The sequence below is a fragment of the Ochotona curzoniae genome, unplaced genomic scaffold (assembly GCF_017591425.1).
Source record: "Ochotona curzoniae isolate NIBS_2020 unplaced genomic scaffold, NIBS_Ocur_1.0 contig_430, whole genome shotgun sequence".
NCBI classification, from domain to species: domain Eukaryota; kingdom Metazoa; phylum Chordata; class Mammalia; order Lagomorpha; family Ochotonidae; genus Ochotona; species Ochotona curzoniae.
Genome location: NW_024466219.1, coordinates 22,995,354 through 23,018,960, shown reverse-complemented (window position 1 = coordinate 23,018,960; position 23,607 = coordinate 22,995,354). Strand labels below are relative to the sequence as shown.

General features: G+C 40.9%; 1 protein-coding gene across 3 annotated transcripts in view; it reads right to left on the bottom strand.

Annotated features, from left to right (window-relative positions):
• Positions 1 to 23,607, bottom strand: part of KCTD3 (potassium channel tetramerization domain containing 3) — a 40,343-nt gene continuing 16,736 nt past the window's right edge. Inside the window, exons 11-19 of one of the 3 annotated variants that reach the window (XM_040985676.1) lie at positions 18,187 to 18,302; positions 13,589 to 13,676; positions 13,378 to 13,494; positions 11,644 to 11,814; positions 7,502 to 7,657; positions 5,807 to 5,903; positions 2,685 to 2,869; positions 2,466 to 2,604; positions 4 to 1,751 (exon numbers count right to left, since the gene is read on the bottom strand). In XM_040985676.1, the coding sequence (XP_040841610.1) occupies positions 1,190 to 1,751; positions 2,466 to 2,604; positions 2,685 to 2,869; positions 5,807 to 5,903; positions 7,502 to 7,657; positions 11,644 to 11,814; positions 13,378 to 13,494; positions 13,589 to 13,676; positions 18,187 to 18,302 (1,631 nt within the window). In that variant the 3' untranslated portion in view covers positions 4 to 1,189. Of the gene's footprint in view, positions 1,752 to 2,465; positions 2,605 to 2,684; positions 2,870 to 5,806; positions 5,904 to 7,501; positions 7,658 to 11,643; positions 11,815 to 13,377; positions 13,495 to 13,588; positions 13,677 to 18,186; positions 18,303 to 23,607 lie in introns of all 3 variants that reach the window. The other 2 variants (XM_040985677.1, XM_040985678.1) reach the window with 2 other exon arrangements.

Here is a 23,607-nt window from a genome sequence, read left to right as displayed (position 1 = left end):
GAACTAGGGGGCCTCAGCCATGCACCCGACAGCTGTTCCAGAAGGAGAGGCTTCAGCAGGATAACTGACAGCATGTTGTCCCACTCATTTTTATTTGGTTAAATTGTAAATAAATACAAGAGAACTGTCATGAAACCACTGGCAATACAGTAAACTTCAAAGAATTTATTTCAACTCATATTTCTTAGAATGAGAATATATACAATAATCAATATATGCTTAATGCTTTAAATGTACAATTGCTGAAACTTGAGTTATTTGTTAAATGGGAAAAAGTTCTAAAAATTTTCTTTTCTTAAAAATCAAAATATTTTTACAGCAGCCAAAACCTTAAGCCAAAAACCCAAAAGTTTAAGTCCTGTTTAAGTGCAACAAAAATGGTCACAACTATCTTGATGATTAACAACAAAACATAGGAGCTTTTAAAAACAGGACAGATCAGTAACTGGTCCAGTTTTTCCTTCCAGGTATGTAAAGTTTTGCCATTGATAATCGTGTTTCATCTTTTCAAACACAGAGCTTGTTCCAAGTTGAAAGAGCAGTTTATATGAAGTTCTAGTATTTTAACATTAGTGATGCTTGCTGAGATGTAAGAACTCTCAAAAAGAATCAAAATAAGCCATAATTAAATAATCCCAAAGGACATACTAAACAGTGCAACCTGATACTCAACATCAATAGTGTTTTTCAATTACATTTCTTTTCACAAACATAGCACCTCGTCAAATATCTGGTAAACACTTTTCAATTACAGTAAGGATAAAGGGAACAAGTTCCAAAGACAATTATGTGATTCACTTAGGACAGTATTGCAAGACACATCTCAGGCACAGTCAGGATTAGGAATGCTATGTGTTGGTTCTCGTGTGCCAAGGTGACACTCGTGCCACCCGCATCGTCTCCTGACAGGATGCTGTGTGTCCAGTACCAACAAAAACCGCCCAACCCTACACTGGGCTCCCGTGTCACAAGTGATCTGTTGAATGGAAAACTGATCTCCCTTTCCCCTCCCCTCCAAAAACACCACACTTCCAAAACTTTGAGAGATGTCATCATTCCAGGTAATGGTGTTAAAAAGATACTAAATGAAGTCTGATGCTTTTGTGTAAAAATTAACGTACTGAAATCCAGAGTGGTTACAGCTTTTACATACATTTAGCAAAAACACTTTACTCACTTGGGTGAGTTTTTACAAGCTGTATTCTTGACCGGAAGAATCGCTTTTTTTCTGCCGAGGAGAGGGCGTGGTCTTTGTGGGGGATGGGGACGCCGTACCTGGTGAGTCCGTTCCTCCGTCGGAGGTGCTGGGGGAGGACGCCAGATGGGGCACTTTCTTCTTGCCGAGGAACCCTCCCCCTTCAAATCCTCCTTTCTTCCTGAACTCCACTTTGTTTTCATTTTCATCTTCTGAGGCCCTTTTCTTGGATTCTGAACAGCCTTCAGCTACTTTATGTGTTTCCAATCCACTATCCAATTCTCTCAAGCTTTTTGCTTCTGTCCCAGGAGACTTTCTCTCGGCTATGCTGCATTCCCCTGCTGCCCCCTTCACTTCAGCTTGCACTGGAGCCAAGTTGCCATTTTCAGGAAGAGCTCTGTCTACATTTCTGTTCAGACTGATGGTCTGGAAGTCCCTGTAGCTGTGAAAGCTCTCAGTCCTCCGCGCCCTTGCCAGCAAGGGACTCTCCCGATAGGGCCTGATGGAGCCGTAGGTAGCTGCTTCGTGGATGGTTTCATGGTGTTGAAGCTGGAGGCTGAAATGCAGAGTTTTAAATTATAATTCAGCTTTCATGATACAATTTTCCAAGAGCATCTTATTAACATAAACAAAGCACTGTAAGTTCATTTCTCTATAGAATTTTACTTATCAAGTGTATGTATCAGTGTACATCAAAGTTAATGGGAAATAGAACTGTGGTGTAGCAATTTTTGAAATCCAATCATAATTTTTTCATATTATGCATTTCCATGAACTGTGAAGACCTCATGTATATTAAATCAGCAAAGCAAATAAATACAGTGCTTTTAATCAAACGTGAAGAGGTTGGAAAAGAGATGAAACCATCCTTAAAACAGGGAGTGAATATGATTCAGTATTTGGCTCCTGGCTCCTTAGATTTAAGAATCTGTCAATATTGTAATTAAAACCACATACTAGATCACTGTTATACAAGCATTTAATGCCTAAATATGACTAGCCATGATCATGCAATGACAGGAACACTGGCAAGGAGCAAGAGCTCCACATGTTAAGGTGACATGTGATTTCCTGAGTATTCACTGAATTCTGGGACACATAAGTAGGCATCCACAAAGCACAGGAATGCTTTACTATGGGAAGAACATTAGCATGGAGCCTGAGTTTAAGGGGGGGAAAAAACCCAGAAAAATGCAGAATGATTATGTTAGTCACTTCCTTAAAAGCAGTTGATTGAACTTACGATATGCCAGCCTCCCATGTGACTTACCTCGAATTGGATTCCCGCAGGCGGCTGTGCTGGACCACGGAGGTTGCTGGGCTGATGTTTGGGGTGGCACAGCGAGAAGTGCTGAGATCACACTGGTCCAGCAGCCTGAGCAGCTCCTCTTCCGTTGGACCACCTACATCTTGGGAAAGCACACACTCACTTAATGACTTGTACCAAAAGCTTACCGGGTGACCAATATCACTCCATGAGGAAACCTACCCTTATCTTCGCTTTTGCTAACCATATCCATAGCGGTGGTCAGATCCCACATCTGAATGCTACCGTTCGTGTGGCCTGTGAACAGGTAGCGCCGTGGCCTGGAGCCCATCCTACTGGATCCTTCACATTCTCTCACTGTAAATGCGGATATTGTAGTACAGTCAACAGCCTGGATTTCACATATTCTGCAAAAGATATTGCGTAGTTATAACTGGGGGATGAGATACCATTATCTCAAAATTACAGTTTTATCAGTATAAAAAGTTGTATCTTTCATTTATAATAGACAACTTTTTCAAGGCATGAGCTATTTCATTGTTTATCACAACAGACAAAAGCAAATACTGTCGATACTGATGAGGAACATGATGAATGCCAGTAAATGACATTTCCAGATCTGATTTATGCCAGGCTACTTCAGAGCAGAGCATAAAGATAAAAAAATTTTTAGCAAGGCAAATGCTAGGTTCAGAAAACGGAAGAGGAAGAGTAAACATAATGTACCAAATGTGAGAAGCAAGTGAAGCTTGGCTGAGTGTGACTGATGCTGTTGCACAGTGGGTTAAGCAGTCCTCTGTGCTGCCAGCATCCCACACGAGCTCGAGTTTAAGGCCCGGCTGCTCTGCTTCATATCCGCTCCCTGGGAAAGCAGTGACAGATGGCCCAAATAGTTGGTACCCGGCTATGCCCATAGGAGACCTGGATGAAGTTCCAGACCTAGCTTCAGCCTAGACCAACCTTGGCTGTTGCAGCCATTTGGAGAGTGAATCAGCAGGTGGAAGGTCTAATCTGCCTTTCAAGTAAAATTTAAAAACCAAAACAGAACAGCAGGGCTTTCTAGGAAGCAGGGCAAAAGGGCAGGGTGTAGCTGGGAAAGTGTGAGTTCCTGTAGGCCCAGATACATGTGGGTTCCAAAAAATTATAGAACAGAAAACTCATATTCTAATTTATATTTTTCTGTAGCCCTAAAAAAATGTACTTATTTGAAAGACGGAGGGAAAGGCACACCAAGGCCTTCCGTTCACTGGTTCCCTCCTCAAATGCCCACAGGACTGTGCCTGACTGAAGGCAGGAGGCAGACTCCACCCAAGGCTCCTACAGGAGTAGCAGGAATTCAAGTCCTCCCAGGCATGTGGTTACGGAAAGCAGATCAGAGCAGTGCAGCAGCCCTCACTTGAAACAGGCAGTCGCAAGTGTTGGCTTTACCTGCTGTGTGACAATGCCCACCCACTGAAACACTGCAGATTAGTGATATGGGGCTTCACAGCTTCATTTCTGATCCAGGGAAAATCCTTCAGTATGTCACATGGAGTTCTAAACAGCTTGGGTAGATATTACCAGATTGAGCTTCCTTCTGTTTTTTAAACTGTGTTGAATTTTTCCAAATTTTTTGCTAATGAAATCATTTTATCTTTTCTCAGTGAATTACATTTATTTCCAGTATTTATAAATTAAAATGCTTCTAACACCTAGGTTTTGTTTTTGTGTTTAAAATCTACATTTGTATGTAGAGGAAAGAATGCAATTTTGTTCCTTTTTTTCCCCAGGCCATTTTCAATATACTCCTTATATTTCATTTCTCACTGTTAAAATCCTAAACTGTTTCTCAACCAAAAGCTTTAATTCAAAGTACATTCATAAAGAATTGACTTTATGAAGAGAGTTCTGCTTGTTATTTTTACAGCTATACTTCGTCCTCCAGAACAGTCAATGTCAAAACTATAAACCTTGTCTTAGCATGCAGAAATCCTATTTGAAATAGAAACTGAAATATTAAACACTGATAGAGGACGTGAGGATACGATCTCTTATTTCTAAGTTTTAATGAATAAACAGTCAGCTTGTTCACTTTTCACAGCAATGAGATCGCAGAAATTTATGGAATTTCTTGCCATTAAAAATGTGATCTCTTCATTATGTACTCCTTATAGAATTTCTTTTGAAAATGTCAGATGTTAGTGTCCACTAAAACCATTCTGAGTTTATTGATCTGAGGGCTTATTCACTGAAATATTAAATAAGGAGCCATATCACAAGACAGTGATTTTAGAAACATAACTAACATTAAAATGGATACCAGTAATCTTAGTGATTATAAACATGTTACTTTTTCACTTATTTATCATTAAAAAGCCTTTCAGCTTTAACATTCTGCCCTTTAAAAACAATCCATTTTGGATTATAATTCAAAGTGAAAATGTAGGAACTTATAATGACAAACTGTGCAAGACACTGTGATATTGTTAACTACAATCTGTGAATACAGTTAAACTTCATAAGGTAACTAACTACTATTGCAGAAAACAAAAACTGGATTTATATGGGAAGGATCTACATAAGAAATTTGCATAGGAAATCACTTCTGAAGACAAGCAAGAGATACTGCCACAACCGGAGACAAAGGGTGGCGTTCAGTGTAGCAAAGAACACATACATTAAAAGAGAGGATTCTTTATTGCCATGGAGATAATTTATCTTATTAAAGTTAGAGGGAAAAATGGTCAAATACAAAAGGAAGCATGGGTATTTTATTGTAAGCTGTAAGGATAATGCAAATTAGTTATTTATCAACCTATAATTAGTTTATCATCCTTATTTTAAAGTATATGTAACCAAATAGAGATATATGTAATATTTCTATGTAAGAGTTAGGAAATTGGGCCCAGCACGATGGCACAGTGGTTAAGGTCCTTGCCTTGCATGCCCAGGATCCCATATGGGCACCGGGATCCCAATCCCGGCAGCCCTGCTTCCCATCCAGCTCCCTGCCTGTGGCCCGGGAAGGCAGTCCAGGACAGCCCAAAGCTTTGGGAACCTGCACCCGCGTGGGAGACCCAGAAGAGGCTCCTGGCTTCGGATCGGCATAGCATCGGCCGTTGCGCTCACTTGGGGAGTGAATCATCAGACAGAAGATCTTCCTCTCTGTGTCTCCTTTCCACAGTATCAACATATTTCTTACATAGGCCTAGAGAATATACATTATGTATATCATAATTTAACATTACAATTTAAAATTAACAGGTAACGGATTACTTACTCAAGTTGTTTCTGATAGCACATGTGTATGAGTAATTGTGTCGTAAGTTTTGCAAGATCAAAGTGATCTCTGAATATACTGTTACCTTTTCCCAGTCGATGAGAGTCTCACAAACAGTTTGTTGGTGATAGGAACAACTTTCTGGATGAACACCTGTTGATCATCTCGCTCTCCAAAGGGGCCTTGGTCAGCAAACAGAAAATATCAAGAGAGGCTAATTAAATTCTTTTACAAAAATCATGTGGAACATTCTCATGCCTATTGACATGGCATTGCATTTCAGGTCACAGTCAGTCATAATATGTAATGGTTACTGTTAGACATTTTCAAAATTACACTTTATGCACTAACTGCACTACATAGATACTAAAGCAAATGCCAGGTTGTTTATAGTCTTCTAGCTTAAAGGAAACGCATTATTTTGAATCTTTCATTATCTAGAATTCTTCAAATTTTTTTAATTGGTTATATTGTATTATGAGATACAGTTTCATGGCTACTAGGATTCTCCCCACCTTCCCCCCTGGTGGACTCCTCCACCCTGTTATGAGACCTCAGCTCAAGATCAGTTGATACACCTTCACTGCAAGCATATATCAAGCATAGAGTCCAGCATCTTAGTCTCCAGGTAAGTTCCTCTGCTTCTTGAGGAGACCTTCCCTGGTCCGGAGGCGGGGCCAAAAAGAGCATGATCCCGTTCAATTAGAAGCCCCAGCAACAACAATATATATCGTTATTGAATTAATTTACACAGCACTGAGTAAACAATATGTTGAAATTACATGTAGATTGTTAAGAACCTCCTGTGACTAGTTCAATGGCATTTTAATAATTGAGGTGTATAACTGGTTTGGGGGGAGCTGCAGAGAAATCTCTCAAACTTTGGTGATAAGTACTTGTTCTTTGTGCTCTAACTAACAGGGTATGTGTGAGTCTTTGATGACCTATCTTTCTTTATTGTTCTCTGCTTCAAATTTTTGAAGGCATGAATTTTTAATACTTCCTATAGAGTAACTGGGTTAGCACAGTAAGAAAAAATATCAGTTGCCTAAAGACCAACCTATTTAGTATGAAATCTGAGACTGAACTGTATCTTACAGTGGTTTCAGACTTCATTATTATCTTTAATGGGCCATTCACATGCCCTCCCAGGAATAATAAGTTTTAGAAAGATTGTGATTATTATAAAGTGTTATGCAAAACCTAACAGCACATATTTTAGTAATTTTTTACATTATGTAATATAATTCCTATTCATAAGTATATGATGTTCACCAAAAGTTTTAGAAAATGTACATGCCAAGCTGTCTTAGTGACTGACATGCTAGTCTAAGTAGCTGTACTTCCACTTCTCACAGCCACCTTCCAGACCAGTGTCATCTGGGTTTCACCCGTGCTACCCTGATAACCCTGAACGCTATTCCCTCTCACAGGCCGACCGCTTGGGATAGTTTTTTTTTTTACAACAGTACTATCAGAAGGAAACAAATCCTCCTTTCATTCCAAACCCTCGGGTTTGGAAATAATCTGGTACTTGCACATGCGTGTATTAACTCACCTTTTGCTGAAATCAGGAAATCAATGGCGACATGGTGCTACTGGATATTTCAATTTCAACTAAATTACTAATTATATAAGAACATTAATTCTCCATCATTTAGCTTCTAATTTTTAGTGTGTTAAATGCACTAAACATGTTGTGAATGAGTTTCAAATAAAGCTAATAATGTTTTAAATTCACTGTGGCATTTCTACAGAACTGTCTATGTGATGCTTGTACCTATGTCGTTTCCGGAGGAGTAGCTCCCGTGGCTCTCCGTCTCCTCCAGAGACAGTATCTTGAAGGATGCCAAGGGAGTCGAGCCTGGCTGAGTGGAGATCATCCCTCGGAACCGCGTCACCGTCCATGTCCGGACATGGTTGTTATCTGCGCAGACTGCGGGGGACAGAACACCGGGCAACTGCTCAGTGTGATGTGGTTGTGCCTTGTTTATATTTATCAACATTTCACTGTAAGCTACACGAACACATCCTGCAAGCACTTCAGATGCTGGAATGTCTGATACTGGATATTGGTACAGATTCTATAGGTTGAGCATTCTTTGCCCCCAAATCTGACATGTTCCAAAGACTGAAACTTTGAAATTTAATTTTCTTCTGTTTGGGAACTTTATTCTCAAGATTGATTACATCAACTGAATAAGATATATACCTTATGTTTCTAATTAGCTATATCTATAGATCCTTATAAAAATAGCTGGCACGGAATAACCTTTAAAAGAAAATGTTTTTTTTTTTAAAAAACAGTAAGCTGAGATTCATTCTTGGGCATGGGGGAGTGTGATGCTACTCCAGAGCGACAGTTTAAATCCCAGCAAAGTTCTGCCGCTGATCTAGCTCCCCATACCAGGCACCGCAGGGAAAGACAGCTGAAATACTGAGACAGCTAGAAGCTGCTCGGGCCTTCTGGGCAGGCTGACCCTAGCGCAGCCACTGGAGCCATTTGGAGAGTCAACCAGCAAGCAGTTTTTACAGTTAGGGGAAAAGTCTTCTATTTATGATATTCAATTATTAAACAACCTGGATCAGCAGTAATGGTATCAATTAGTAAAATGAACTAGGAATTTTATGGAAAATTAAAATTGTACAGTAAAGATGATAATTATCCTCATGTAAGTTTGCATATAAGAAACACGCTCCAAAAAGTTGATTTTTTTTTAAGGTGAACAACAGGAGGTAGGTATATCCACCAACCTCTTTGTCCTGGTTTTTTGCCTGAATATGTGGTTCAATTAGAAAACGTACATGAATAAATGATATCACTAAATCAAGTCTTAGTATGCCTTTAAAAACATTAATTTGCTCATTAAGTTTTCTGAAATAATACAGCTATGAATTTGTCAATAAATATTAACTAAAATCTAGATTATACATGTAACTGATACTTTTTATTCAGTAGAAAATACATCTTTAAAATAACTTTTCAAATGTAACTTCAGAAGTAAGTACCATCTATATGCTTTTGATTTTTGTGTAATAAAATTGTTACTTTTAAAATGAGGGTTGTTTGATCTGTTTCATAGTAATTTACTAAAATACAGAAAGATTTTTGTTTGTATTAGTTATCTATGGCATTAAAAAACATTACAGGAAAAATATTATATGCTCATTTATATTGATCTCCACCAGGTGGCAGAATAACTTAACTGAGAGTAGATAATAGTTCCAATTTTTGGTTACACAGGACATTTTTCTTGGCATCATATGTAGTGATTAATGTTGTATTTGCTTACAGCATCAAATTGTTTTATGGCCAGAAAGTATGCTAAATATTGAGAATATAGTGGCAAAGATTTGCTACCATAGAATTTACACTCTTATTTCTACAACAAAGTGATAGAATTATCACTGAATCACTTATATTTCTGTTTATCCATGAAGACAACACATGGATTATTAACAGGGCAGTAGGATCCACTGCCACTAGCAAGTATCCAGAGGCAAAACATTTCAAATGAAAACAGCAAACCTCCTAAGGGATTTTTAAGAAACAAAAGCTGGGCCCGGCATGATAGTGTAGTGGTTAAAGTCCTTGCCTTGCACATGCCGGGATCTCACATGATCGCCAGTTCTAATCCCGGCGGCTCCACTTCCCATCCAGCTCCCTGCTTGTGGCCTGGGAATGCAGTCAAGCATGGCCCAAAGCCTTGGGACCCTGCAACCCTGTGAGAGACCTGGAGGAAGTTCCAGGCTCCTGGCTCTGGATTGGTTCTGCTCCAGCCATTTGCAGCTGCTTGGGGAGTGAACCATCGGTTGGAAAAAATCTTCCTCTCTGTCTCTCCTCCTCTCTGTATATCCACCTTTCCAATAAAAGTAAATGAATCTAAAAAAAAAAAGAAAAGCCAACAGACTGAAGTGTTATAAGCAGTAACAAAGGTGGTATGGGGGAGTTGGGAAAAGATTTAAAAGTTGAAATCCAGGAGACCATGGCAGAAATTCCTTCTACACACAGTGAAAAGTCACTGGCAATCCTATCTGCTTTATGACTATAAAATGTTTCCAACTGCTCTGCAAAACTCCTACCATTTAGAAGCAAAATAATCATGGGAAGAGTTAAGAAACTACTACAGTAACAGGGAGGAGAAATTACAAATGTTGTACTATGAAGATGCTCTGATTTGGGCATTAAAACCACAAGTCTATGCATAGCTTTTTCATCTTGCACACTTTTCATGACCTTCTAAAAGTACTCTGATTGGGCAGGCAGCAGTGATCACACCTGAGACATGGCAGCTAAGCTCAAAAGCCTGCTCGATCACCTATATGCGGGAGGTAAAATAAAGGGAGGGACAAGGGTCACTCCAAGACAGCCAGTGTGGATAAGTGATCTGTGGACTAAGATGGTTCTCGAGCTCTCAAACACAGCATAGAGAACAGACGCCGGATAGACAAGCTGGGACCTCTCTGGTTGGCCAGAAGGACAAAATCTGCGAGTCATTGGCATACTATTCCAGTCAGCACAGAGAGGACAGACAACACGACGGTGTAGGAAGAGCTCCACTGACACTCAACCACAGCACATTCACTCAGCCGTAGGAGGGGACTGCGGCTTCACCGACAGCAACGCGAGGTGCACACCTTTTGGGCAGTCTTCACACAAATAAGCTCAACATAGGAAAAGTTATGAAAAACCTCAGGTTGGACGGGAACTGTTCTACAAGAGAGTTCAGATGCTTCTAAAAAGCTCTACAGATAACACCTGACTCAATTTTCATAAGCCTTTAAAAAATCATTTAAAAATGCACATTCAATGCATTTTCATAAGATTTTTCTTTGCAATCAGAAATACTCATTACACTTGACAATTATCATGACTATTAGAGAACTATAAATACAAAATTTTTCAAATATGAAAATACGCCAAATTAGATGTCTACAAGATGATCAAATATCAAAATATCTACAACTTTAGCATTACATCTTTAAGACAACCAGATTTTACACTAAAATTCAAACAAGCACATTTTTTCTAATTTCTCAATGGGTTTATAAAAATATGTCGTAACAAATTATTAGAAAATAAAAGATATGATACACTCTAAATTTTAGATATCATACAACCAGGAAAAATCAAATCTTTAAAAATATAATTGGGGCCAGGGTTGTGGCATAACAGATTAAGCCACCACCTGCACAGTCTGCATGTGAGCTGGCTCAAGACTTAGCTGCTCCATTCTTGGTCCCACCCCCTGCTGATATACCTGGGAAAGCAGTGGAAGGTGACCCGTTGCTGGACCCCTGCATCCATGCGGGAGACCGGGACAAAGTCCCAGGCTCCAGCCAGCCTAGCTAGTGCAGCCATTTGGAGAGTGAACCCGTAGACAGAAGATTGACAACTGTTTCTCCCTTTAATTCTGGCTCTCAATTAATAAATCTTATTTTTAAGATAATCATTTATTATTTTTTAAAGATGTATTTATTTTTATTGGAAAGTCAGACTGACAAAGATATTCTGTCCACTTCCCAAGGGGCCACAAAGGCCGCAGCCCAACCGAGGCCAGGAGCTTGTTCCTTGCAGGTGCAGGGTCCCAAGGCTTTGGGCCATCCTCAACTGCTTTCCCAGGCCACAAGCAGAGAGCTGGATGGAAAGTGGAGCAGCCAGGGCATGAAGCGGCGCCACAGGGGATCCAGGCACATGTGAGGTGAGGATTTAGCCACTGAGCCATCACACCACCGCACCTTCAACTAATAAATCTTTTTTAAAAAGCATTATCAGAATTTCTTTGATTATTAAACTTTCCTACCACTTTTAGTTTGTATTTTTTGCTTACCTGAAACACTGCTATTTTACTCTTTTAATTTTCAGAAATATAAACACACACAGGACAGGTGGAACTCTCCCAGGATTACCAGTCACATTACCTGACACCAGATGCTTCTCTGACAGCATGATCTTTGTAACTGGACTGCGGTGCACCGTGAAGGTCTGGAAAAGCTGAGGCCCTGAGCCGACCGTCTCCGGGTGCTGGACGATCACACGCACCGCTCCAGAGCTCGTACCATAGGCGATCTCAATCCAGTTCCCACTGACACCTGCACGAGGTCACATGTCAGGAGGTGACAGAAGCTGCCTTCACACAGCCTCGGCGCTCTTTCAGCCCCAGAGCCAGCTGAAGCACGCAATCTTGCAGCTTCTCTGAGCAACCCTTTTCTAGCCCTCACTCCCAAATTAGGACTGCTCGCCTTCCGCCGCGCACGGCCGTAAGCGCCTATTCCATGTTCATCTGCATGTCTGTCAGCCACCTGAGAGACCGCCTCACACAGAATGGACTTGCTGGCTGTTTGAACAGTAAAGCTCCTGTAGCAAGCAAAGCAGTCACACAACAGTATTCCTTTGGTCATATTCCGCAGTACTTCCAGACTACACCATCACCTGCCTTACTTCCTGAAACAGTTACCCCACCACCCACGCCTCCTACAGGGAAGGCCTGGGTGCAGACCTCAGCCTGGCTCGGCCCTTGCTGCTGCAGGCATTTGGAGAGCAAGCCAACGATGAAAGATCGCACTGCCTCCGTTTTTGTCTGTCAGCTCCCTTTTAAGTTAGTATTTTAAGAAATCGTACAAAACAGTTCCTATCACACAAAATAGTCTTTGCTTTTTGATTTCTAAAATTTCCCAATATTATTTCCATTTTTAAATCAGATTACAAAAATAAGTCCATACCTCACTCCAGAGCAGGGGTCAGCACACTTTATACAAAGAAGTAGAGAATACACACTCAAAACTGCATTACATGTTGTCTATCAGAACCTCACTACCGGCTCTAAAGCAAAAAAGCAGCCAAAGATGTTTTACAAAATTAAAACAAAAAATCTGGCTAGGCCAGCAATCCATGGTTTGCCAACCCTTGTTCTAGAGCCAGACAGATAAAATATTGTGTAACTTAAGCTCGTCCACATACACCATGTAGTTCACCCTGTTGTGAGTGCTTTGCTTGATAGGGCAGCTTTACTCTTCAAACAGCCAACGAGTCCATTCTGGGGGAGACGGTCTACTAGGCGGCAGACAGACATGATGTCCTCTAATAAATTCAAAAAGCAGACACATTCAATCTGTTAGTACTAGTGGACGGAAGCTAATACTTTTTAGAATTCTTTCTACTGCAGCAGGTGTCGAGCTGGCCGAGCGGTCTAAGGCGCCTGACTCAAGAATCCTTTCTACTGCAGACAAATTATAAATTTCCCATTTATGTTTTTTACTCTAGAATACAAATACTCTTAAGTATTTTACACAAACTGTTCTGTCAATTTTACAGCAGTGGCCTCTGAAAGGCAATCACAATCATATTAAGTTTTCTAGTCACATGTTTTTCCTCCAACTTTAAAAATGTCCAGGGAAATAAGCATATTTTCCAGTGCAGAATAGTTTTTATTTCTTTTTGTGAAAAAAAAAAATTAAAAGCTTCTAATATCCCACCTAAATTTTGCCTATTTTCCGGATTTAGGAAAAAGCCAAATGTAAATTTTAGGCTAATGATGAAATCTTTGACACTGCAGCTCCCGCAAAGGGCTGGATCAGTTCACTGAGTCACGTAAGATGCTAACACACACAAACGCATTCTTACACACATCAGAAATCTATCGGAGAAGCACTGACTTGTTTTGGGTGTGAGGTATACACTGAGAGCCGTAATGGCATCGTTTGAAGGATCGTGATACAATTCAGTCACAAGAAGGTCATTGTCCTTCATCCGCAAAGGGAACTTCTGCATATCTGAAGAAAAAAATTTCACATGTAAATAGCATTAAAAGTGTACATCTGTTTTTACAGTCATATCAAGTGGCATATTAAGTGTCTGTAAACTTACCAATGTAATATATTGATCCATTGTTACATCCCAGGAGAAGGAATGACCCAGCAGTGTCATAACTAGTTATAGGAACAACATCTTGAACCTGATATGAAATTATTAAAGGTTAGAAAATAGCTGGAGTTTATGTTTTCTGCTCAACTGTGACAACATTTTCAGTCTTAGGATACAAAGGCAACCAACACTGAATGTTATTTAGCCACATACACACTCAAGCACAGGGCATCGGTTCGGTTCCTTTTTGAAACGCTTACATGAGATTTGCCACCACAGCACTTTCCTTTCAGAAGTTGGAGGGATATTTCCTTTTCCTGTTCATGCCCTCTAGGTGCCACTCAAGGATCCAGGAATGACTATGCCCTCATGGTTGGAGGGGAAGAGAGCAAAGCCCAAGGAGGGGCTCAGAGAGGAGGTGGGGAAGGGGAAAGGCAGGGGCCCACAAAGCCGGCACGGGTGTATCAAACTGGCATCCATCCTAAAGAAAAATGAGGATTGGTTCAAACTTGAAAATAACAACTTGTCTAAGCAGTTCATGTACCTGTTCCTAATAGCATGTATGATTATGAGTCTTAGAAACCTCTCTGGAGAAAAGCCCAATTATTACAATCTAAACCCAATTTAGGCTTCTGACTACACCAGAAGAACACTGAGAGCTTTTCAATGATACCAGTAAAGATATTTAAAGAATGCAGACAGTTTTATACCTCGCTGGCCCATTTTCACGCCCTAGTTAACTGGAACTTTCTTACCCCCAGCACTGTCACAGATACACTTAGGGCAGTGTTCAGGGCTTCAGAGACGTAAAAGCCCTTCCTTTCCCCAGCACTCACTGGGACCAGGATTCCAACAGCGGCTTTATTCCTATTCCTACCTATGGAGGCTTATAAATTCATCACCAGACGCAACAGAAAAATGAAAAAGAGGTCTTGCTTTTGACAGCAGTCCTACAGATCCCTGACAACAGGAAAGAAGAGAAGTTAAGTCAAGTAAGTCTCAACAATTCTTTCCAAGAGAGCCAGGCAGATCATACAAACTCCCTGTGAATCCCTGGCTCCCAAAACCTGTATTTTCTCCTCAAATTCAGTTTCTACTGTTCATGTAGAAGCTAGGTACAAACTGAGTAATACTGCCTGTCTCTAGTCCCCAGAATTGAGAGAATTCTCCAACGCTTCAGGAAAAAAGTGCATAATGACTTTATAGAACTTCCAAATGTCTCTTTTTTTCATGATACAGTTCCTTAAGCTCAGGGATTTTCCCTACCATGAGCACCATTTTCCCCTTTCCCTACTGTATTTCCCTCTATTATTATAATAGTATAGACCTTTAGCAACAGTCACAAAGTCCATCATTTTGCTATTTAAGTATATCACTGCCTTGCAGGTATAGACAATGGTGGAAAGTCCAGCATCCTATTGTCAGGAGTTGGGAGTCCATCTTTTATTCAGGAGTAGAAACGCACACTGTACTGTATCTTCATTTCTTGATATGTTAGTCTCTTTTTCCATGAGAATGGAAAGAATAACATCTAGTTTCCAAAACAAGTCTGCATGTAAACTTCAACCACTTGAGAAATCATGCCCATAAGCTGCCAGGAACCTAGGCCCAGAATACCTATTTGACAACACAAATTCTTTCCTTATTATTAATTTCTCTGAAAACATAATTTGGTGTGTTGGAAGACTAAAGAAGAAAAGAACAAACTGAAAATTTTAATATTTTCTCTTACCTAAGCCAGACACAGTACTTTAATAAACTGCATATTTTATGGAAGCTGATCTGAGAAAATCCTATACCGAAAAAATTCACACTGGCTTTTGAGCTTACACACACACACACACACACACACACACACACACACACTGCACTCTGTTTAGTGGTCCACGTATCTCCCATCAATCTTGCTGATATAAACAGAGTGAAATATACCAGGGCTGTCTTGTCTGTGTTACTTATGCACAGAAGGGTTGCTAAATGCCAAATCGGAACCTACTCCAGTGCTACTGCCACGATCCTAGGCGGCAGCCTCCGGTCACAGCTGTCGATGGAGATCTGCAGAGCGGGTGCTGAGGCCTCAGCATGATCATCTCTGCACTGTTCTGCAAGGGAATTCATCTTAACTAGGATATTGGGCTTACTTGATGCACCAATGCTCAACTTTCTTGGAATGCGCAACAAACCTGCTCTGTCAGAGTTTTCAAATCATGCACATAGCAAGCAGGAAGGATCAGGTTACACCTGATCTTAGCCAAGAGGCCAGGAAGTGATAAGAAGCATCAGGTTACGTAGGAAACTAACAGTGAAAGACTAACTACTCACCTGGAAAACTAAACCGTTAGAAATGGTATTATCCTTTATAAAATTATCACAAGCAAAAGACTCCTTCTACTCAATTTCCTCTACATACACTTAGACACACCTACATTCCTTGGCCCATTATTTTTATACTGACAACCACTGTAATGCCTTTTGCCGTACCTCTGTGAAAGGCCCCTCATAATGCTATTTTTTCCTTCATAAGCATGACTTCAGTATCTTCATCATAAATAAACCTGACCTTCCCAGACTGTAATTCCTTTCATTGAAAGTTGTTTATTCTCACAAGATTTCCCAGTATCAAAATCACAAGATCTCAAGATTGCTTCCAGTAAACCCAAGTCAGTCATGTCATGCAGTCATCTATCAGATGTCTGCCCTGCTGTCACTTCCGGATCAACTTCTCCCCTCCGCTGAGGCTCTGGGCACTTGGATCAGTTTACTTTTATCACAATTCCTATTACTCTCCTGGCATCAAGACATCCATATTGATGCCCCTCTAGACCCCCTTTCATCATTAAAAGACCTCAACAGGTGATACAATCTGGATTTACTATTGAAAACTCCTGCAGCTCTAAACCCTAAAACAAAATGTCTGGCTACAACTGCTGCTTTTTCCAACAATTCTTATTCCACATGAAGTCATCAACTGCCTTTCATCTTCCTCAAGCACTTTCCTACTACTGCTTCTTGATCTTATGGTTTCAGTTCTCTTAACCTTACCAACCATGGACCTGGGTTTGTCATAACCATCTTATTAAAGTTCCAATCCTGAAATAGGCCAAAAAAAAGCTCTCACTCTGGTCCCTAGTCACTGAGTACTAACTGAGACAGTCAAGTTACTGTATGCTCCAGGTCCTCTGCAACTGGACCATACTTAATCCCTGAAATCCATGTTACTTTCTTTCCACGTCTTATTTCATCTATCCTCAGAGCCCTTCTGAGGGAGACAAGGAAGTGTCTCTACTCTTTTGGATGGAACTCTTTAGTTGCACTGCAAATCCCACCGCTCCTGACTTCTGTGAGACCAGACCTCATTTCTGTTCTTCCTATCTCCAGGTGATTTCATACGCCAAAATCTTCCTCCCCAACACAAAAAATAAGATAAAGCCCTGAGCATGCTTTTTTCTTTTCTATTGACATTTAAGGCAGCATTTTTGTTCTCTTTATCAGCAAATTTGTCAAAACATAACTCTGAACTTGTGGTGTCCAATACTCTGATCTTGTAATCATCAATTCCTAAAACATAACTTCCCCCACCACAAACTGACATATACATATTCAAATGATATTTTAATGCCAAATTCATACAATTCCTCAGACATACCATAGAAAGTCTTTGGGTTCTTGGTTTTCTACTCTGCCCCTTAAATAGTAAATACTAATGTCCCTCAGAGCTTTTGCTTGGGCTTTGCTTTCCTTCTAAATTCTATCTCAGCTGAAAATTCTAACCAATTATCACATAAGTTTTATGGATTACTTGTTTCCAGCCATTTTGCCTCTAAGTTCCCAGAGTTCTCCCAACTTTATATGAGAACCTGCAGTTGGATGACTAAGAGACCAGCAAAGTAAACATTTTTTAGTCAACTTATTCTTCACCCTACTCATCACTTTATCTGCTTCTCCTCCGCTCTGTCATTCACAATATCATCAGTCAGTCGGCCATCAAAGCAAAAACATCCCTCTTTTTTTGTCCGTCAGGTATCAGTCCATCATTTTAAGAGGTCTACAAAATGTGTTTCAAATAAACTGACCTTTGCCGTCTCAGCCATCACTGCCAATCATGAAAGCTCTTTCGTTTTTGTTGAATTATTGCAGTGCAGGCCCCCAGCCCCCAGTCCACCTTCATCTTAGATGGGGTGACTTTTCCCAAACATGGATCTGATTAGGTCACTCTCCATTAAATGCTCTTAATTTTCATCCTTCCTTCAGAATCCTTATTTCTTCTTTCTCTGAAGAACTTGTAAGCGTTTAGCTTGCTACCTTCTCTGAAGGGTTCACATATGTTCACACACATCATGATTCCATACAGGACAGAAAATGTTCCTGAACTGCTGTGCCCAAGGCATGAAATCTAAGCATCCTAACAAAGTGAAGAATGCCGAACAATAGTAACTTAAATTTCTGGAAAACACAGTCTAGGAGACAGTGTACTACTAAATACATGCAATATTCCATATAACCAAACCAAAACCTCTGTTCTGTAGGAGTCGCAGATGCTTACTTAGCGCAAGCTGCACACCGACTCTGACCTGGCTTCACATGCTTTAATTAAAACTAACCTGCCAGTGCTGAGTGACAGCATTCCACACTCCCACTTTCCCCGTGTGACTTGTGGCCACCAGCTGGTTCCCAATGAAGAAGAGTGCGTCCACAGGAACACCAAGGCTGAACACTCCTTACATGACAACAAAAAGCAAAGAGGTTAATTAATCAGTGACCATCCTCTGACATAATCAAAACCTGCTTCAGATGCATCTTAAGTGTGACTAATTTAAAACTATCCTCATTGCCACAAATTATATACTAGACATTTTGCAGAGCAGAAAGTGCTAAGTTCTTAAGCAGCTTATAGACCAAGGCAGGGAAGCATCTGTCCCAAGCACATTCACACCAATATAATCCCCTGTGATGCAAAGCCACAGCTCAGTTCCAGTCTATCATCAGGATAAGCTGGCAGCTTCAGAGTGAACAACAGGGACCAGCATTGTGGTGTGACACAGTAAGCCAAGCCACCTCCCGCACTGCTGGCGTCCCAAGGGGGACGTTCAAATCCCAGCTGCTCCTCTTCCTTGGGCCTAAGAAAGCAGGGAGGGACAGTCCAAGTGCTTGGGTTAGAGAAATCTATCTCCTGGTTTGTTGTAGTCATCTGGGGAGTGAGCCAGCAGACAGAAGACCTCTTCTCCCACCCCTCCCATTCTGTAGCTCTGCTTCCCAACCGGCACCCCCCTCCGAACAGTGGCCCCACTAAATCTGAAACACAACTGCATTTTCATAAATCCACAAGAAATTTACATGTCATATTAGTCATAAACCATTAATCTAAAGACAGATCTGGCAATGTCAACTATCTAGGATGTGTCTAAAAATCTCCAAATAAATAAAAGGGAAAACAAAGAAATCAGATTATACTCAAACATTCAAGCCTTTTTACTCAGGGCTTTATTTTAAACTCCCTACTTTCCAGCTTTACAATCTCAATTAATTCAAAAGGCACTATAATTAGCATCCAACTTAAAAAGTGTGAGAAAACAGTGTGTAACTAGGAACTTAATTTAGTACCAAAAATTACAAACTACTAATTATATAATGCAAAAATAACAGGGCAGTGGGGGAGGTGGTTAAGAGGCATTTGAGAACGTATCCTGGGCTTGATATTCAAAGTTGAACAAATTGGAGCACTGGGAGAGGGCAAGCCCGGGGAACCTGAGCGAAGGGAAGAGGGCTAGGTGAGGGAAGCTACAAACTCCCTTAGTAACAGCACAAGATCCAAGAACTGCCAAGCAGAAAACTCCATTCATCTCTCGCTCTGGCATGCAGAGCCCCACACAGCTGTCTCTAGCCATGCAATCAGGAGATAAAGACACGGTCCAAACTAAATGTGTCAACAATCGTTTTCACCTTCAATGTGTTGCAACTTCACTATTTAAATATTGTATCAATAAATTGAAAAACACCAATGGCAAATGGCCTATGTTTTCTAATAATACTGAGGAAACAACTCTTACCTATAAAATGCTATCTTAGATTTTTAGGTAATTCTATTTCAAGTATAAGATCTGCTGTTTTTGTTATTGCAACCGTGCTGATCAAAAGTTACAATTTAGCTGAGAAAAACAAAAATGCATGAGGCATTCTAAGTACCTATTTTGGGAGAGTGGTTGGGGACGGGGGGAAGAATTAAATGCCACTGCAACTAAGAGCAACTAGAGCGTGCTTAAATGCTTAAGCCACAGAAGCTTCTGGACTTCTTCTGACTCTCATTCTGAATGTCCTAGCAGGGCAAAGCTTTCTGTTCTGAAGTGCTCTATGTGTACAGCCTCAGTTACACAATGCCCCCTGAAACATTCTTCACCAGTCTTGAGAAAGCCAGGCATCTAGCAAAAAGAAAAATATGCATACTGGACCCAAATTTTAAAAATCACAAAAACCAAAAGACTGGCAAATATTATTAGAAATGTCTTCTACTTATTTGCATATGTAACTATGTATAGAAACATGAGCAAATTTTCTCAGCCCAAACTGTCAACCAGAGTGCAACAGCAAAAAAAAAAAAGTACAAAAAGTACAAAAAGCTAAGCCCTTTGTGTAAGATTAAGATATAAACTTGCCATTTGAAAGCAGAAACTTATCTCATGTTGCATACAATGTTAAGCTTTCTTACATATTAGCACTTTTATTTTGACACCAAATAATTTTTCAGAGCATATGAAGTGAACGATTTGAAGTACTAGAGGCAACATGAAAAGCAGAAACCACAAGAAGGGGGGTCTGGGAAAGGCAGGCAGACATTCTAGAAGCTCCTGCCTGCCCTCCACAGGGAAGACATGTCGGAAGTAATGATAAGATCCGGCCTTACAGGGCCTGCTCAGCAGCCTGTCACAGCCGCAGCCCAGAAGCACCGTCACATATGATACACACAGGAGGGGAGCTTCACCCCGGGAGAGGGCCATCATGTCCACACCAGCTCTAGCAATTTTCTCTGGATGGTGTTGTCAAACTCTGAAGAATATTTGTAGCCACAAATGGCCTCTTTTCAGGCCAAGGACAAATTACTACGGTACCATTTCATAACATTGCTACCTGCCAGATTAGTTTTTGAAAACAAGGCAAAAAATAAAATCTCTTTCACTTTCTGGCAGGTCACAAGTAACAACTAGAAAGGAGGAAAATAGGCCCGGCGCGACAGACTAGCCACTAAAGTCCTTGCCTTGAATGCGCCAGGATCCCACATGGGTGCAGATTCTAATCCCGGCAGCCCCGCTTCCATCCAGCTCCCTGCTTGTGGCCTGGGAAAGCAGTTGAGGACGGCCCAAAGCCATGAGATCCTGAGCCTACGTGGGAGATCAGAAGAAGCTCCAGGCTCCTGGCTTCAGATGACCTCAGCTCTGGCTGTTGCAGCCACTTGGGGAGTGAATCATTGGATGGAAGATCTTCCTCTCTGTCTCTCCTCCTCTCTGTATATCTGATTTTGCAATAAAAATAAATAAATCTTTTTTTAAAACCCTCAAAGCCAATTTCCTTTCTGGATAATTACCGTGTCATATAATTTCAAAAAAATTTAATGTCACCAAAAAAATAATTTAATGTCACAAAAATTTCCTTAATATTAGGAGGTCTTTTGCTGCCAACCGTAATGGAATAAGTGGTATTAATTTACTTTTCCAGTTGAAAACTACAAACTGGATAAAATACAAACGGCAACTCCTATAAGGCACAGCAGAGCAGCCAGCAGAGGACTTGAAAGATGGAAAACACACAAGTCCCACACCTGCTCTAGTGTTCTGCTTTAGGATATATCACACCTGCTCTAGTGTTCTGCTTAAGGATACATCACACCTGCTCTAGTGTTCTGCTTTAGGATACATCACACCTGCTCTTGTGTTCTGCTTAAGGATACATCACAGCACAGAGGCGCAAGATGGTTTCCCTAAAGGGAGCAGGAGATGAATTTGCAGACTTGGTGGGTAAGGCATAAGGAGGAGTTGGGAATGTGCCAGGGTGATGATGGCAGTGGTGGAGTTGCATGAAGAGTTCTCCAAGGCCTTAAATAAAGACCCACCTGTAACTGGGTGGGGTGAGAAAACCCAAGAGACACAAGTAGGCGGGCAGTTATTACAGTAGAATTCTCACTGAACAGTTCAAGAGGTTACCTACCCAACAAAGCATTAAAACAAGTCTAACAGAATCAAGATGACCCTCTAGTAAATTTTTGCCAGAAGAGAAATTATCAAAAAGAAAGGCAACATGATCCACACCATCTAAACAATGTATCATGCAAATACCTGAAATCTGTCAAAACCCTCCAGGAGGAGGTGCAGACATAGCATTTAACACATCTTAGGATAACTGGGGGCTAGCTCACGCACGCAGGCAGGCACACACACACACACACCACAAACACACCTAATTGCATCTTGATTCTGTTTCCAATTCCAGCTTCCTGTTTTTATGCCCTGGAGACAACAGGTGATGGCTCAAGTGCCTGAATCCGTAGCCCCTACATGGAGACACAGATCAAGTCCAGGCTACTGGCTTAGTCCTGCCTAGTCTCAGCTGTTGCAAGCATCTGAGTGAACCAGAAAATGGGAGATCTTTCTGTCTGCCCCTGCCTCTGCCTCTGCATTAAAAATAAAATGAAAAAAAAAAAAATTCCCTGAACACATGAAGCAATAAAATATGACCTAAAATAAATGACTTAGATACTAGAAGACAAAATATTTTGTAACAGTTATTACAAATATGCCTGATATTTTTAATATTTATTTTTACTGGAGAGGCATATTTACAGAGTAGGAGAGAGAGAAAAATATCTTCTGTCCACTGGTTCACTCCTCAAGTGGCCGCAATGGACAGAGCTGAGGAAATCTGAAGCCAGGAGCCAGGAGCTTTTGCGTCTCCCACGTAGGCTCAGGGTCCCATGGCTCTGGGCCTTTCTCTCTTGCTTTCCTAGGCCACAAGCAGGAAGCTGGATGGGAAGTGAAGCAGCCAGGACACAAACCAGTGCCCATATAAGATCCCGGTGGATGCAAGGTGAAGATTTGGCCACTGAGCCATTTGGCCCTGCCTGATTTTTTTAAGAGATTTATTTAGTTTTGTTTTAAAGGTAGAGTCACACAGAGTAGGAAAGCCAGAGGGAAGGGATCTTCTCTCTGCTGGTTCACTCTCTGGATGGCTGCAACAGCCGGAACAGAGCTGATTCAAAGCAAGGAGCTTCTTTCGGGTCTCCTATGTGGATACAGAGGCCCAAGGACCTGTGCTATCCTCACTGCTTTCCCAGTCAATAAGCAGACAGCTAGATGAGAAATGGAGCAGCCGGAATATGAATCAATGGCCATGTGGGACGTCGGTGATTTCTGGTAGAGGACTGGCCTATGCCAACCCCATAAATATGCCTGATTTAATAAAGTATGCATAATGATTTTATAAAGTATGCATAAAAAGAAATCTCAGCAGAGAAACATCAATTATAAAATCGAATCAAAGTCCATTTCAGAGTTGAAAAGTCCAACATTTCACATAAAATTCACTAGATGGACTGAATGTTTCCCAAAAAGGGTAAAAAGTAATTAAAAACCGAGCAATGAAACTTAAGATGAAGAACAGAGAAAAAGAAGCTAGAAAACAGTGCACCAGTGAGCTAAGGAAATAGTGTTGGAGGAAGGCAGGAGAAAGAGCAGAGGGAATTAGGGCGACAGTGAGGATGCTCCCAGGCTCAGCTGTCCCTCAATTCCATTTGTTACAAAATTCAGTTACTATTCCATTGTTTGTTATCCTGCAATACGCTTGTTACTATTTTTAAATTGGAGGGGCTAGCATTGTGGCATTGCTGATAAAGCCATACCTACAATGCTGGCACCCCAAATGGGTACCAATTCCCGTCTTGGCTATTCTACTTCAGACCCAGCTCCCTGCTGATGCACCAGAGAGAAGCAGCAGAACACGGTCCAAGTGCTTGGGCTGTTGCACCCATGTGGGTGTCC